This window comes from Lycorma delicatula, chromosome 9 (genome assembly GCF_047948215.1).
Source record: "Lycorma delicatula isolate Av1 chromosome 9, ASM4794821v1, whole genome shotgun sequence".
Taxonomy (NCBI): domain Eukaryota; kingdom Metazoa; phylum Arthropoda; class Insecta; order Hemiptera; family Fulgoridae; genus Lycorma; species Lycorma delicatula.
The window spans coordinates 44,656,852-44,675,566 of record NC_134463.1 but is presented as its reverse complement, the minus strand read 5'-3'; the positions used below and the strand labels follow the sequence as shown (position 1 = coordinate 44,675,566).

At 29.8% G+C, this 18,715-nt stretch overlaps 1 protein-coding gene across 6 annotated transcripts in view; it reads right to left on the bottom strand.

Moving 5' to 3' along the window:
* LOC142329675 (uncharacterized) overlaps positions 1-18,715 on the bottom strand; it is a 178,454-nt gene that overhangs the window by 54,049 nt on the left and 105,690 nt on the right. For all 6 annotated transcript variants that reach the window (XM_075374358.1, XM_075374359.1, XM_075374360.1 and 3 more), the window contains 7 exons: positions 16,641-16,738; positions 15,093-15,233; positions 12,373-12,540; positions 10,376-10,515; positions 8,883-9,009; positions 7,443-7,562; positions 2,718-2,909 (listed from right to left, as the gene is read on the bottom strand). In XM_075374358.1, the coding sequence (XP_075230473.1) occupies positions 2,718-2,909; positions 7,443-7,562; positions 8,883-9,009; positions 10,376-10,515; positions 12,373-12,540; positions 15,093-15,233; positions 16,641-16,738 (986 nt within the window). The remainder of the gene's footprint in view (positions 1-2,717; positions 2,910-7,442; positions 7,563-8,882; positions 9,010-10,375; positions 10,516-12,372; positions 12,541-15,092; positions 15,234-16,640; positions 16,739-18,715) is intronic.

Genomic DNA, 18,715 nt, shown 5'->3' with positions numbered 1-18,715 from the left:
AACATAGGTGATTCCCACAAGTCAAGCCTCTTCTACGAGGGCTGCCTTTTAAGTTTTTACAAAAACAATGAAAGAAAAAAAGTTTTTTGGTACAGATCGTTTTATTATTTCCCAAAATATTCACCTATAAGTTTATACATTTTGCATGCATTCGAATCAATTCTCAAATAATTTTTTCTACTCTTTAAGTTGGTACCTCAAAAACATGGTTTTGGAAGGATTCATCAGCTTCTTGAGGTGATGAAAACTGCTGTACATACATTTTTTTAATGATATACAGGAAAAAAAGAAGTCGTTAGGCAATAAATCAGGTGAATACAGGCAATGAGATATTAATTAAATGTTTTTCCCCATCAAATAATCAACTGTTTGACGTGCTGTGTGGGAGCTGGTATTGTCATGATGAAGAATGATGTGATGCTTTCCTGATTTCATTGGTAACCTTTGGCAAACTAATTGTTGTTCATCATTCAGCATTAACTGTTCTTCAATACTCTAAAGCAATAGTTGTTATATGTCCAGTACAACCGAAGAAACAAGAGATCATTTTCTTAGAAGTGCTTGGCAAATGAACCACTTGTGTTAGATTCGGTTCATCTTGGACATCCAAACAGTTGATTGTTCTTTAGTTTCCGGCTTGTATGAATATATCCAAGTTTCATCTCCTGTTATGATGTTGTATATGGATTTTGCATTTCCTTGGGCAAATTTTTTGAACATTTCATTACACCAACTGACATGAGATTGTTTTAGAGCTTCGGTCAAATTATGCATATACAACGGGAACAGATTTTTTTCATAGCTAAATGTTTATGCAAAATCAAATGTATTGTAGTCTATTATATTGTAAGGATGCCTCTATCTCACGGTATCTCACATGCCAAACCTCTTCAATCATGATGTGCACATTGATGTTTTTTGGAGTAACAATTGATTTTAGTCGACCTTCACAAAATTCATTGCTGACAGAAGCAAAACAACAACGAAATTCTGCAAACCAATTGTAAATAGTCTTTTCTGATGGCGATTCATTACCAAAAGTTGAATGAAGTGATTCAAGGCATTGATGTTGCGTTAGGCCCTTACTAAAATTGTAAAAAAATATCTAAAGAAAACCTTCACACAGAATTTCCATTTTTTCAAAAAACTGTTGTTTTTTTTAAAGCTCACTGTTAAATAAATAAGGCCAAATTTTACAACAATAGTAATGTCACATCTCAATAGTGCCATCCAGTAGTCGTTTATAAAAACTTGACCTTCATACCAAAATGCTTCAAGAATTTAATATAGAACTTTCAGATAGTACTGTTTGTTGATAACTAGGCCTTCAGTATGTACTCATAAAACTGTCAATATCACTTTCTCTTAACTCCTCATTTGTCTTGCTTTCTTAGGGCTTGGGGATAATAGTGACTTCTGCTACGATAGCTGAGTTTTGATTTCTGGGTTGTACCAGTACACCCAAGATTTGTCATCAGTTATCATGGTCTTAAGAAATTTAGAATTTCTGTTGGTGCACTTCACCAAGTCCTGTGAATGTCAAAACGAATGACTGTTTAAGCAAAAGCAACTCTGGTGTAAATTTTGTGTTCATTATGCGCACGCCCAAATAATATGTTAAGCCTATAGAACCACTACTAGTGCCAATGACATCAGTAATTTCTGGGATGGTCAGTTGATGACTTGCCATTATTGAACTAAAGCCATCATTATTAATTACATTTGGTTACCTTGACAACCTACCAATCAGTACGCTGGTCACTCTTAACTAAGGTTTAGCAATTTTTAAAGTGGTTATATCACTCTCTAATCTGTATAACCCCATAAATTTATTTCCAAAAGCCTGCTTACTTAATCTTACAGATTTTCTCACTTCAGGTATCATCAAGCTTTTGGTAGTAGTTGATGCAACTGTCACAAATACAAACATGGATGCTAAACAGTTGACGCACTCTGTGATTAAAGAAAAAAATATGCATGTGAATTAGGTAATTTTGCTGAATTGTATCTAATTTTAACCCATACATTAAAATATTTTTTAAGAAAAAGATATGGTCGGATACCTTTTGAACAGATCTCATATTATCAATGTTTCACTACTTCTTATATTTGTAATTATTAAATGAAATCAATTTTCTTATACACAAGCATACAAAGACACATATTTTTATTAAAATAGTTCCTATGAAGCCAAATAAATGTGAAAAAGACATGTATATACCATATCATTATCTACAGGATTTAGTAACAGAGATATTAATATTTTTAGATTAAGGGAACCAAAAAACATGAGAAATAGAAAATTGGAGAATTTTTTACTTAAAGCAGTACTTTTCATTTATTATATAATAACAAAAGTAAATCCGCTGTCTCCATAGTAGAGTGATAGCATCTTGACCTTTCATCTGGAAATCGAAGTAGTTAAAATCTCAGTCAGGCTTGGGATTTTTCATATGCTACAAAATTTTCATTTTTTATTACCATGGCATAAGCTTCAAGCTTACGTTATGAATTAAAAATTAGATAGATTATATAAAAAGACAGCAACAGAATAAAAATAAATGGTCACTTAAAATATATTTCGAACAAAAATATCAGAAAGCATTCATAAGAAATTCACTTCAGTTTGAGTTTATGATTTGGTAAGATTATGACCAATACAAAGTCAGAAATAAACATACTAACTATACACAAAGGTGTAACAGATATGAGAATACCTGGCTAGGATCAGATCGAGGTGTAGTAATAGAAGTTGCTGTTGTACTCAATACAGTCGGTATAACTTCTGATTGGCCTTGAAAGCATCTTCTGACTACCCAATTACCAGGAAACCATATCTGAGTTCTCCAATGAAATGTTCTAGTTGGTGTTTTAACTTTCCTCAACTCTTTCAACAGCACTGGTTCTCTCTACAAATATAGAACAACAAATTTTGATTTATTTTTTACTGAATGATTATAGCTGCATCTCATTTGTATAAAGTGCATCTGTAGCTTATTCCGTGATGAAATAAGCTATATAACGCAGCAAATTAAGCTAATAAAAGAAATTTATAAATAAAAATAAGCTAATTTTTATTTCATATGTAAAAATTAAAACATAATATATTTTATTGTTATACTGAATAAAAACAAACATTTTTTTGAACATTAAAATGTTGTTAGAGTACCAGTATCCCAAACTATATAAAGGGTGGAGCAGAGGAAATGCGAGTTTTTCATCACTGAATAACTTAGGTAGTTTTAATTATAAAAAAAAAGTTTTACATTAAATATTAAAATATTTATTGCATTTTTCTCCCTCTAAGAATCATGAGACATTGCCGATGGTGAGGGGGTTTGAGTGCTCAGTGATATAGAGTAGCTGGATCGAAGGTGCAACCATATCGGAGAAGTATCTGTTGAGAGCCAGACCAAGGAATGACTCCTGAAAGAGGGCAGCGCAGCTCTTTCAGTAGTTGTTAAGGACGTAGGTCAGGACGACTTAAATGGCCATATCAACACCAATCAAACCTCTTTGAGTTCAGCGCAGCTGAAAGCAATGGAAAGCTACTTTTTTCCAAGAAAATGTAACTCTCTGGATTTTCATATAACAAAGATGGAAGCACCTTCCTTGGTAAACTATTTTTCGGAGGTAAACTAGTCCCCCGTTCAGATCTCCAAATAGGAGATCCGAACATTCTACGTGTCAGAGCGTGGAATGTTAGAAGTCTAAAAAAGGTTGGTAGGCTAGAAAATTTAAAGAGGGAAATAGATAGGATAAATGTAGATATAGTAGGAATTAGTAAGGTTCGGTGGGAAGAGGAAACCGACTTTTGGTCAGTGGATTTTAGAATAATTAACTCAACTTCAAATAAAAGGCAAGCAGGAGTAGGTTTCGTAATGAACAAGAAGATAGGGAAGAGAGTAGAGTATTTCAAAATGCATAGCGATAGAATCATTGTAATAACGATAAAATCAAAACCTAAACAGACGATTGTTAATATTTATATACCTACAAGCACCCATGATGATGATGAGGTAGAATGTGTATACAAAGAAATTGACGAAGCAATTAAAAGGGGATGAAAATTTAATAATAGTTGGAGATTGGAATGCAAGCATTGTAAAAGGCAAGGAAGGAAATATAGTGGGTGAATACAGGCTGGGCAAAAGGAATGAAAGAGGGGACCGACTTATAGTTTTGCACGAAGTATAATTTAGTAATTGCCAACACCCAGTTTAAAAATCATAATAGAAGAATACACACATGCAAAAAGCCTGGCTTTTATCGCTAAACTTCAAGGTATCAGATAGATTATATCATGGTTAAGCAAAGATTTAGAAATCAACTTGTCTGCTGCAAAGTTTACCTTGGAGCAGACATTGACAGTGACCATAATTTAGTGATAATGAAATGTAGACTGGGGTTTAAAAACCTGAAGAAAAGGTGTCAGATAAATCAGTGGAATATAGAGAAGCTTGATGAAGAGGAGGGTAAAGAAGATTTTTGAGGAGGACATTGCAAGAGGTCTGAGTAAAAAAAATAAGGTAGAAAATGTAGAAGAAGAATAGGAGAATGTTAAAAAGGAAATCCTTAAATCAGCAGAAGTGAACGTAGGCGGAAGACGAGAAAATAGTGTTATAGTGGAAGTCGAAAAAGATAAAAGAGGAGAAACAATACTGAGATCTGAATTTAAGAGAGCATCAAAAGATTTGAATGGCAGAAAGGCTCCTGGAATAGACGGAATACCTGTAGAATTACTGTCCAGTGCAGGTGAGGAAGCGATTGATAGATTACACAAACTGGTATGTAATATTTACGAAAAAGTTCTGTCAGACTTCAAAAAGAGTGTTATAGTCATGATACCAAAGAAAGTAGGGGCAGATAAATGTGAAGAATACAGAACAATTAGACTAACTAGCCATGCTTCAAAAATCTTAACTAGAATTCTATACAGAAGAATTGAGAGGAGAGTGGAAGAAGTGTTAGGAGAAGACCAATTTGGTTTTAGGAAAAGTATAGGGGCAAAAGGGAAGCAATTTTAGGACTCAGATTAATAGTAGAAGGAAGATTAAAGAAACAAACCAACATACTTGGCATTTATAAACGTAGAAAAGGCATTTGATAATGTAGACAGGAATAAAAAGTTCAGCTTTTTAAAAAAATTAGGATTCAAGTACAGAGATATAAAAACAATTGCTAACATTTACAGGAACCAAACAAAAACAATAATAATTAAAGAACATAAGAAAGAAGCTGTAATAAAAAAGGGAGTCTGACAAGGATGTTCCCTATCCCTGTTACTTTTTAATCTTTACATAGAATTAGCAGTTAATGATGTTAAAGAACAATTTAGATCTGGAGTAACAGTACAAGGTAAAAAGATAAAGAAGCTACGATTTGCTGATGATATAGTAATTCTAGCTACGAGTAAAAAAGATTTAGAAGGAACGAACGGCATGGATGAAGTCGTATGCAGAACTACTGCATGAAAATAAACAAGAACAAAAGAAAGTTATGAAATGTAGTAGAAATAACAAAGATGGACCACTGAATGTGAAAATAGGAAGAGAAAAGATTATGGAGGTAGAAGAATTTTGTTATTTGGGAAGTAGAATTACTAAAGATGGACGAAGATGGACAGTCAGAAATTTAATTTGTTTACATCAAAAATTAATTTCAACGTCAGAAAATGATTTTTGAAAGTGTGTTTGGAGTGCAGCTTTATATGCAAGTGAAACTTGGACGATCTGAGAAGAGTACCTGAGAAGAAAAAATTAGAAGCTTTTGAAATGTGGTGCTATAAGAGAATGTTAAAAATCAGATGGGTGGATAAAGTGACAAATGAAGGGGTGTTGTGACAAATCGATGAAGAAAGAAGCATTTGAAAAAATGTAGTTAAAAGAAGAGACAGACTTATAGGCCACATATTAAGGTATCCTGGAATAGTCGCTTTAATATTGAGGAGGGGGTAGAAGGAAAAAATTTTGCAGGCATGTTTGGAATATGTAAAAGAAATTGTTAGGGAAGTAGGATGTAGGGAGTATACCGAAATGAAACGACTAGCATTAGATAGGCAATCTTGGAGAGCTGCATCAAACCAGTCAAATGACTGAAGACAAACTGCATTTTTGAAAATTTAATGCCTTAACTAGATTCAGAAAATAATGTCAGTAAGATGACATCCTTCTTGTTGGATTTAATTCGGAGCCTCTCTTCAAAGCTCTGCATGGCTTTCTCTATCATTTCTTTGTGGAAGTTGTTTCGCCACAACTCTGGTCTCTTTTTGTGGATTTTTTCACGTAGCCGTTGGAAAACGCCTTGATAGTATGCATGGTTCACTGTTTCACTTTGAGGTAAGAATTCAAAATGTAAAATTCCATTAAAATAAAAAAAAAACAGAGAGCATCACTTTGACATTGGATCAAAACTGATGTGTTTCTTGGGGCATGGAGATACTTTGCCAATCGATTGTGATGATTGAACTTTTGTCTCACTGTCATAACTGTAATCCCCACTTCCATCTCCCTTTATAATCCTGCACATGAATGTTTCATCATCATCGACTTGTTCAAGAAGTTGCTGAAAAGTGTCCACCCGATGTTCTTTCTGCTGTTTGGTCATCAAACGAGGAACAAACTTTGCTTCAATGCGATGAATGTTCAATTTTTCAGTCAAAATGTTATTGCATGATTTAACTGAGATGCTGACCTCTTCTGCAAGTTCTCTGATAGTCAATCAGTAATTTGCACTACCAGTTGACTTTCTGAATGTGGGTGTCATCAGTTGAAGTCGAAGGCCTTCCTGGTCGAGGGTAATCTTCAATTGACCACTTTTATATCATGAAAACCATTCGTAACATTGCCTATGACCCATTATCTCCATACGCTTGTTTCAAAAGTTACATGAAGCTGGGGAAAAGTTTCACAGAAACTTTTCCCCAGCTTCATGTAAAATTTTCACTGCTCCTGAAAATCGCAAATTACAAAAATCACTACTACCACCACTAAAGATGTTGCACTCAAACAACAATAAAATGAAAACTAAATGAGATATCAACAAACCAAGAACATGAGGTTACAGAGGAGGTTATGGCGAACACAATGCTGCAAACCGCACATCACTAAATATTTCCATTGGCACATATTTAAAAATGTTTGGTTATATTCTGAACAGACCTTGTATATGTATCTGATTATAATTTTAGATCAAAAAATGAAAATGAATTTTAATTATTGAGAAATTATACTTTAACAAAATGAACAAGTGTCCCTTTAATATAAAAAAATGCTACTATTTATTTTTAACTGACTTAGATAAATATAAAGTTTAAACATTAATAAAATACTGGATCACATAAACAATCCAAACTATAAAATATTATTAGAATACTTATTCATAAAATTCTAACAATCTATTTACTTAATAAACAACAATAAATCTCAGCCACAAATGCCTACCTCTTTCATAAATATTAAATCACGGTGTAAAAAGTAAACAGTTTGGTGTAAATGTTGATTATTACATAACATTAAAGCTTCTTCGTGTGCGCTCCATTTACATTCTTCAATAAACCTTTCCTAAAAAAAAGGAAATATAAATACAATAACAACAACTGAACATAAGCTTAGAAAACCTAAATAACCCAGTTAATGTTTTTCTTAAGAAACATATTTTTGAGAATACCTCATTTTTAATATATTTTTATAAACATTGTACTGTAACCTTAATAAACTTTCAAATGCTCATATTTTAATTTGAAGAAAATTTAAGACTTAATAATTAATTATATTATTCTGAGAAGGCTTATTATTGTCAGCATTTAATGCTCATTTTTCACTACCAAGTCTCAAGATTGCAGTCTTTCAGCCAAGTCATTTAATCTAAAAGACTGCAATCTTAGTGTTTTAAGCCATTAAAAAATTTAGTTTTCTATTCGAGTCTAGGTTTTTTTCAGAACCTTACCACCTTTGACAGATGTCACATTTCAGAGGTGAGAAAAATATAATTTTTGAGTTGTGATAGATATGAAATAAGTAATGGATACAAATTCAATCAATCTATATAAAAAATTTTATTACTGCATTTTTTTTATCCTTACACAAAAATCTTAACTTTATATGGAAATCAAAAAGTATAAAAAGTTATTAGCTAATTCTACTAAGATGGTTATAGGTAATCATTTTCAACTCTTTCAGACCAATATGGGTACCATTTTGTTTCTCTCACCTCAAATGTTTGCAAATTTCTCACCTGGAAATAACTCAAAATAGCAGGAAATATTGATATTAACAATAACCAAGTAAAAGAAATTACCCAATAACCAGATATAACCATTTATATTTATTTATTCTATAAATATAATCTTACCAAACTTAACCTACGCTTGCTAACCTTGACTAATTAGCAGTAATGTTTTGAGTATTTAAATAATAAATTCAATAATTATTGCAATTATTTATTATTTAAATAATCAAAACATTACTGTTAATTATTAGTTGAGGATAACGAGCAAGGCAAGTGTAGGTTAAGTTTGGTCAATTATATTTATAATTTATACCTATAATTATAAGCAATAATGCTTATGTTTTTTATATGTAAAATATGTTAATATGGAGAATGTTTTAAATGACCAGTATAAAACAGCATGTTAGTGTGTTATCATGTTATTGGGGTTATTTCTCCAACCTGGTTATTGTAAATATCAATATTTCATGCCATTTTGAGCTATTTCCAGAAGAAAAACTTTTGGGGGAGAGAAACGAAAAAGTACCCTAATTTGATAAAACTAATCAGAGATAGATAATTTAATAGATTAAAATATTACTGAGCTATCATAAATAACTATCTATCTGATCTATGATCAATAATAAAGTAAAATATATATATAACTGCCTGACCTCAGCATTTCGAAGTTTGTCTCGCATCCATGGTCCAATCCTTGACAAAATCGGATGAATATATTCAAGGCGCTGCTTAAGACAATCTTTCATTTTTGTTAATTTTCTTTCTACATTCTCAACAGCCCTGCAAAGAAACAATGTACAAAATTAATATTATTACTAACAACTGTAGTATTAATTAGATTAAATGCAACTCCTGTTAATTAACAGAATTTTTTTATGAAAGAGTTAATGCCCTATATTAAAAGAGCAACACAGAATAAAAGCTTATAGAATGTAAGTAGTGCAAGAGGTGTGATAAACGATTAACACAAACTTTTAATCAAAAAGAGTACTTATTCCTTTATATAGATACTCTCCCCTTTAAAATAGAGCAGTAAATTTAGTTATATCTTGGTAAACATGTTTATCGTCAGTTTCTGAAAACAGATAGTCCAATAACTTTCTTCCACAAACACCAACCCTTTTCATTATGTTAAACCGATTATTAAAACATGTGTGAATTACATTGCTCCAAGTTTGGTTAGTCTGTGTATTAATGTTAACTGCTTAGGTAGAACTATGTTTTATCATTGAAATAACGCTTATCCTAATATCATTTACATATCTTACCTTTAATGATACTGATTTTTTTTTTAAGTTGTATTTCAAACAATGAGTTGCTCTTAGAATTGTTTAAGGAATTCTAACCAAAAAATGGTAATTTATGCATTGATTTTCCAGGTGTCTTCAGCAGTTTTTTTTTTAACGTCTTCAACACTTTTGATTATTAACACCAAAAGACTACCAGTGCTTTGTATGAAATGTACCTGTTCTGTAAGAGAATGCTCAGATGATTTAAATAATCTTATTTATTTGGTGTGTGAGTGAAAATATTAAACTAATTGTTGTGTAAGCACACATTAATTCCTTCATACATAATTCTTTAAAATAAGAACTCGTAGAGCAAAACTCATTTTATATTTTCATACAAAAAATACTTTACCGTAAAAGTACTGCTGAATGTTTAGCTGTTAACTGTTTAAAGGAACACATGTCACATTAAGAAAAATATCTATTATTACCAACAACAAAACAATAATTTCCCTGCATATTCCTGCTGTCAAAAGACATTTCCTTTCCATGACCTTTGTACCACTTCTTATTAACACAAGGATATTTCTATATAGTTATATATTCTATAACTAAATGAAACCACTGGTAGTGGTTTTTCTTAGAAACGGTAATTTTATTAAGTACATAACTGTTTTTTTTTTTAATAATATGCTGAAAAGTTATAAAAAATTATACTAAAGTAAATTCTTACGACTAATAAACTAGATTAAAACTTTCTTTTACAAATAAATAAAACTTTCTTTTACAAAGAAGAATGAAATTTTTTGTGTCGGCTTTTTTCTTTTATGAAAAAGAAAAGTGTACAATTTTTACATTTAATAAATCTGCAAAGTATTAAAAGCAACAGAAAAATACAGATAAGAATAAATATATACCTATGCATTAGGACGACAGACTGTGCTTGTTGTACTAACAACTGAGGTATGCCCTCACCGAGCGCCTGTAAATCTCTATTGCCTAACATGCTTGAATAAACTTTCTGAAGATACTCTCTCATAACAGCTTCATTAACTTCCTATGCCAACAAAATTAATCACATAGACCCTTAAATAGTACATAACATCTACATAATAAACCAAGAAAATTAGTAAGCTAAAAATGTGAAGGATATATTTTCTTCTAAATTAATTTTTTTGTATTGTAATTTTCAATAATTTGCACTATATTATTACACACAACTAAATAAGAAACAATTGTTTTTTTATATGACTACCAGTTATAAGAGTAATTTCAAATTAAGTAAAACTGGCTGTTATAATAAATCATCACAATCAATGATCAAAACTCATGTTAAGATGTAAAATAAATATCAATTGGTATACTCAAGTGAAATATTCCCTTACATAGAAATATATGATCTGATTGAAAGTCTAGAGGAAGGAAAAATGCAATTGGATTTAGAGTTCTAATTCCTTGTAGAATGATTATTATTCTTTTGTTTTTTCTACTACTTACCTAGTTAAAATGAATTTTAAAAAAGTGTGCCTTGTTTCTTTGCTCTGATTAGCCAGTTAAAACTCATAAAAGTTAATGCATTTAAGCATATTTGTAGACTGTTCAGAAATGTTATGCAATCTGGAGCCTGAGTTAGTCATTAATCATGTGCTTTAGGAATGTCCAGATTATCATTCAATATGTGAATTTCATTCACAGATACATAACATGGATATTATTCCAGGATCCACACTTCAGCTGCTGCCATTGGCTCTATTTATTCATGACATGGATATTCTTCCAGGCTCCACACTTCAGCTGCTGCCATTGGCTCTATTTATTCATGACACAAACCGAATAGATAACTAGTAATATTTATCAACAAGATACTAGCGTAATAAATTATATAAAATACCTATTTGCTCAAACATTGATTTTTCAAGGTCATCTGGCATAGTGAGAAGAAATGCTGAAAACTACTGTTTACTGATTCAATAAGAGACTTTATGCAATATGTTTAGCAAATATTTTATTGTAAAAATTAACTCTTTAAAAAGAATTTTCTGTTCTATATAATAAAGATTTGATTGTATAAAAAATATATATATATATATTTGTGAGTGTATATTTTTGACTATTGTTTAATCCTTTAACTACTGAATTAATTTGCTTTAACTCCATTGTACTAGCATTTATTTAGATATTTTACATTGAAGCTTAAAAAAAATCATCACTCACTTTGGTAACTGATTAGTTAGTTATATAGTGATATAATTAACAAATGAAACGCATTATTTTGATTCTACGCATTTTTGATTCTTTTGATCTTACCTATATTTTTTCAGGACAGAAGGACACTGAATATTTTTAACACAAGTGTAAGTAGCATTAACATAAACCAGATCATTATCTATGTCTTACTTTTCAATTGATTATTCATGATAATCAACATCTTCAAATGTTAAAAATCACAGACTTGTTAAATGCTAAGATCTTATTACTGCCTGATGTCAATTAGCAGCTGTTAAAATATATTAACAAAAATCATCCCTACTATTGTAAACGAAGAAACAATATACTAAATAATGAAGTTCAAATTATTATGTATATATGTCATATATAGCTTACTAAACCTACTAAAACTGAAATGACATCATCATCATTTATCTGCAGCAGTGAGGAAACATGAAAACAACTATACTTATGAGTAGTGGTACAAGGTGCCTAGCAGCAAACAAGAACTCATTTACAGCAGTTAAGTCGTTATGATACGTGAAAAAATCATATAAGTAAAGGCAATGGTATCACATAATTCTTCTTTTAACTAACAACTAAAATGAATTATCACATGTGGGCGCACACATGTGCACACATACACATACACACACACACACAGTATTTTTTAATGCAATTATATGAAATTTCTTTATATCAATACCTTTTCAATTTCCTCATCTGGTAGTTTCTGTTGTCTTAATTCAGATATCAATCGTTCACGAAAATGTAAAAACCAGCCACGTGTTTCTTTTTCTAAAATAGCAACTAATGTGGGAAGAGCACGTTTCATAATATCTCTACTATACAGTCTTAAATCTAATTCAACACCCTAGAAGGAAAAGCAAAATCTTAGTAGGTAAATAATTAGTGATAAGTAAATAACATATTCAATATCTATTAAAAAAGCAGGTTAAATTTGATTGTAACAAAAATTAACATGAAAGTAATTAGTTGCAATATACTACATACTCTGTATTCTATTAGTTTAAACAAATTATAATGCTCATTTAGACAACTGTATATAACAGTAGTTTATAACCTGGAATACAGGTGTCTGCCAGGATCTTAGGGAATGTAAAGCAAAAAATTTAGTAAATTTCATATTCTACTAACACTATACAGGCTTATGTCTAATTATAGCTACTCATCAGTTCTTTTTATTTTAATAAAAAGGAATTTTGTAATATGCGAAAAATGACTAGCTTGACAGGGATTTGATGAACCCAAAACCTTCCTAAAAATAAAATTTTAATTTTTTAGCAAGATGCTACAACTACCATGGAGGTTGACAGGCACAAGTTATAGCTCTCACTCTCCAATAGACAAGTTTCATGAAAAATTAAAAGAATAAATGAAAAACTCATTTTCTTTTTTTAGACTTTTGAATGTAAATAATGTACATACTATTCACTTTATCTTACTGTTTTTGTGTTTTCAAAGGTGGATAAATTTAATAAATTTTGAGTTTTGCATCCTTCATTATATTCTAATGACAAAATAAAATGAAAAGTAAACGTTTTATATTGTTGCTTTTTTCTTAAATATCAATCATTTATTTAAAATACTGTTTTCAAACCATAATATTCAATTTTTGAGTATTACATTAAGAAAGAAAAAACAAGTTTATACAACATAAAACACTTTGATTAGTTTCATATAACAGCATTGTCAATGATTCTTTTTCAAAAATCTTATCAATTTATATATTTTTTTCAATTATGGATGAATAATTCCTTCTTTTTTTTAGTTATATAGAAATTTTCTTTAGCATTCATAATTTGTGCTATTCATTTAGATAGATTCAAATACTTATAATCTTGTAAAAATTTTCAAATTTATTTAGAAGAAAAAACAATGGTATTTTTCACTACTTTTCAAGTACAATTCCTAGCTGATTTACACTTAAAATAAATTAAAATCCTATAATCCATGACTTTAACACATTTCAACATCGAATATTTAAATGTATAATATGTAAATCATTAACTAAATCAAAATGTAAAATACATAAACGATTAACTAAATAGATCCAGACTCACAAAAAATAATTAAAAAATTAAACAGTTATAGTACTATTATTTTTCTAATACATACTGAAATTCTCTATCATATTCAATATAGACATTTTACATTAATGATTTATTTTAAGAAAACAAGAGAGAAAAATCAATCTTTAAATTATATATACATATATATATATATACTAGCAGACCTGGCAATGGTTCGCTATATATATATATATATATATATATATATATATATATATAGAGAGAGAGAGAGAGAGAGAGAGAGAGAGAGAGAGAGAGAAAGAGATTAATGAACACAATTGAAAATTAAAAAAAAAAAACTGGATTTCACAAATTTTACTTTTCACTTATTCTCCTTCCCCTTTTCCCTTTCAGCCTTCTCCCTCTTCCCCTCCCCACTTTCTTTTTTACCCTTAACCCATTTTCCCCTTTTCTCTTTCAATCTTTTTTCAGTTTTCCCGCGCGTAAATCAGTCCATTAGTTTTTTTATCTTTAGCAGACACACATACGAACATGCCTTATATATATATATAGAATAAAAACATCTGTTTGTATATTTGTTTGTTTCGTAAATATCTCGACACCAGCCCCACCTAGCGGGTATAGTTTTAGCAAAAATATTAGTTTTCACGTAACTAATATTCATAATCTGAATATCGTATTACCGTTTAAATTTCAATCTTATAAACTGTATGACAGTGTTTGAGGGAGACCTTATAAAAACTGCAACAGATAAAGAACTTGTATAAATTAATATGCAATTATCATTATTTTAGTATTTTTATTTTTATTATGCAATAATGGAATTATTTCAGTGATGACTGAGGACACAGGATCTTGCAAAAGTACTTACATGAAAAATTAGGTAAGATATGTATCATCTCAATACTCTGGTGATGGTTTATTTAACAGAGTTAAATATGTATATATATTAATAAATTAATGTTCATATGGATTAAATGAACAGTACAACTTAAAATATGGATTTTTATTTTATATGTACGTATAAAAAAATTATCTACTTTTCTATAAGTTTTATTACAATTTATACTTTAACATTCAATACGAAATTATCATAATGTGTAATGTACGAAACAAAGATCAAATTTTAAACTAATGGTAAAACACACAAGCATCAAAATTTCAGCACACATCTTTTGAAGATAAATTTAAAATTGTCAGCCAACTGAATATTATTTTTTTCTGTATTTCATTAACATTTTTTGTTTGAATAAAACCACTTTGATCCCAATTAATTTTTGTCTGATGCTCTACTGAAATTACAATTTAATAGAGACATACTTACATTTAGTAATTTACTTGTAAATTAATAAATCCAATATATTAAATTTACCTTTGGTGTTAGGAAGAGATATGGTATGGGGACAGGGGGATGGGATACTTCTCTCTCCAATTCAAATTTTTCAGTTGCAGCCCTTCTCAACTGTCTTCTAACAAATGAACATAATAACTCCAAAGAATCTTCAAATTCAGACTAAAAAAAAAAAAATATATATAAAATTAAAAACACACATATTGATTCCACTGGGATGAACCACAAAAAGTAAAAACTTGATATATATATATATATATATATATATATATATATATATATATATATATATATATATATATATATATATCATTTCTATATAATGCAAGTTTCATTTTTTCTCAAAATATAACTATTGCAGTTTTTTACCCTTAATCATTAGAGAATGATAGAGTTCATAAAGAGTTATGAACCATTTTTTATTTCTTTCGTCCCTAACTAGATTTCCTAGATGTATGAAATTGGTTTCCCACTCTGTTTAATAAATGGTTATCATTTATAACTTAAGTATAATTACAAAAGTGAACTTGGGTAAACGTACTAATAAGAATCTCCAGAAAAATAATTATTGAAGAAATTGAACTACAGGAATAACAAAACTTAAATGTCTTGGGATTATGCTTCTTAGTTAAAATAAGGCAACAGGAGGCTATTGCAACTATACATGTAAAGATTTGATGCATGATACAGGGTGTATTATTTTAATATAAAGCATAGTATTGACAGAAAATTCAGATTGACAATCTGAATCTAACACATTGGTTCACTGTAAGATAACTTATGGCTCAGAAACATTAACATTAATTAATAATGAAAAGAAAAATATAAGAATCTGTTACAGAGAAATATGAATGGTGTTTTCACAGAAATAAGAAGTTGATGAGAAATTAAAAAAATGTTAGATTTAAAAAAGCCTAAAGAATTAGGTGGGTAGGAAATATATATAAAAGAAAGAAAACGGACCCACATGTAGACGAATGGATGAAATGAATGAAGATTTGATATGAATGGGGTAACAGGATGAGGGTGAAAGTAGAAGACCAAAATTCATGGAAGTTGATACTAATGGTTGCAACAGTCACCATGAACTGTAGTACCACAAGAAAAGAATTGATAAAACTTATTAAAGACCTCAAAAATAATCATTCTGACATTTAATCTTGAGGGTTTTGGATAAAATTGTAAACTGATCCCTTACAACCTGAAGGTTTCGCAACATCTGGAATGTCTGGGTAATATACCTTAGAAATTAAAATTAAGTTAAATCCATGGTTAATAAACATGTTTATTAGGTGATACACAGAATACCTAACTTAAACTATGCTAGTTGCAGATTCACTGATACATTTTGCAAATATAAGCAGTTAATGACCACAGCAGAAAAACCATTTCAACTGTTTATACATAGATAAAATTTTCAGACATTAACAAAAAATTATTAAAAATGTAATAACTTTCACAGAGTAAATTCTGGAATTGCAAAAACATATTTCAGTTTTTAAGCATTTACAAAAATGTTTTAACTGTGACTAATTTAAAATAACCTAAATAATAGAAGTGAATACTTACTCTACATACAAGTTCAGCAACAAGATATCTGCATCGTTCCTCTCTCAATTTAGCATCGAGATTATGAGCCAATAATGAAGGAACACCAATAATTATATCTGAAAAATTTAATAAATTGTTATTAACAAATGTGATGCAGGATGTAATTTAATATCATTCACTGGTAGTCTGAAAGCAAAACACAGGCCAATCTTCTTATTCAGAAAAATATTAAGAGAGAAATGATAAGCATAAGAACACAAAACTACAAGCATTAAAATAAGATTCGATGAATAGTAGAAACTCTGATATTGTTAACACATAACTATTTCTACAAAAAGACTCTAAATAATAGTGTCAGCCTACATTTTATTGATCTTGAACAATTTTAACTTAGCTAATATGTGGGTCATTCAATAATTAGAAACAAATGGCTACACTATAAAAACTATCAAATAGAATAAACTGAAACTACCAGACAATTTGGTTGTTTAAGTTGACATACTTGACATAGAAAATATCAGCTGCTTTGAAAATAATTTCCATTATTATAACCTTTTTTCTTTATTTCAAAATGTCAGCTCTGCTAGAAACATGAAGCATTGAAAACCCGAATGTGTGATAATATTTATATTTTGTAAAAGTTTAAAACAGGCCAAAAATTTACTCAAGGGACGGTACAGTAAAAAGATTATGAAAACTTTTATAAGGGAATCAAACAGTTTAATTCAGGCAGAACAAGTATCACTGTTCTCATAGTGGAAGAACAGTGGAAGTTTTGATAGACGCTTTGCAAATTACATTAATGATCTTATTTGCAAGGACAGAAGGATAAAAATTTGAAAAACTGTTGAAATTTATTGTGTGAGTATGGACACTGTCCATTCCATTATCCATGAAAAGCTTAATTACCACAAAATATGTTCAAGATGCATTTTAAGATAGTCGACTCAGAATCACAGACATCTAAATTCACATTTATATGAAACTTAAACATTTTATATTCCAGTTACTTGAATATTTAGCAGAAGTTAAAGCTTTTTTAAACTGTATAACTTGTGGTGAGACTTGGATTCATCGTTTTAAGCCGGAATTCAAATGTCAAGACTATGGAATGAAAAAATCTGAGTTCGTTTATCAAGAAAAAATTCAAAACCTATGAATTAATAGTAAAGTTATGCGAACAGTGTTTTGGGAATGTAAAAGCCCAATTTATTGCGATTACTTCTAAAAAACAATGTACAATCAACAGTGAGTACCATCATGACATGCTATAAAATAAAAGTAAACCTGTAATATGAAGGAAACATCTGGGTGAAAATTTCATATGGATTTATTCTTCTGCATGATAAAGCAGCTCTCCCATACTATTCAAAAGGTATAAGAAGCTATTAAAAAATTGAGCTGAGAGGAGTGCTACATCCACCTTACAGTCCTGGTCTCACAACACCAGATTTCTTTTCCTTGGTCCTCTCAAAGATTTTTTACGTGGCAACAAATTCCATAATAATAAACAGATCAAGCAAGACTCAATGCAGTACAATAATCAATATAAAGACTCAATATGCAGTAGAAGAATGGCTCATGGGAATAAGAAAGCTCATATAAAGATGGGGAAAAATGCCTAAATGTAGTCAGGATTACGTTGAAAAGTAATATTTGTTTTACTGTCACTGAATAAATTAATTTTCTACTCATTTGTCATTTTAATTATTGAACAACCCTCATATTTAGGATGATCAAATCTTTGACAGTGTGATGCAAGTAAAAATTTGACCTCTCAGTTTTAACATTAAGTGAGAGGATTTTCATATTACAATAAGGTTTTCTCCCATTAATTTTTCCTTTTTTCCATCCAGTTTTCCCTAGTTTTTTTTGGGTTTAGCCAAAAAGGATAGTTTTTTACTCATGAATTTAAAAAAGGTGGAATATTTATGTTCTACATTCTTTACCTTCATATAGTTAATGAAAAACAAGCCATAATTTGTAGTGTAGGTTTCTTCCCTGATAAAATGAAAATATATATGCATCAAAAGATAATCATCAGTTCATTTCTCAAAATAAAATTTTTAGTGCACTTCATATTTCATGAATCA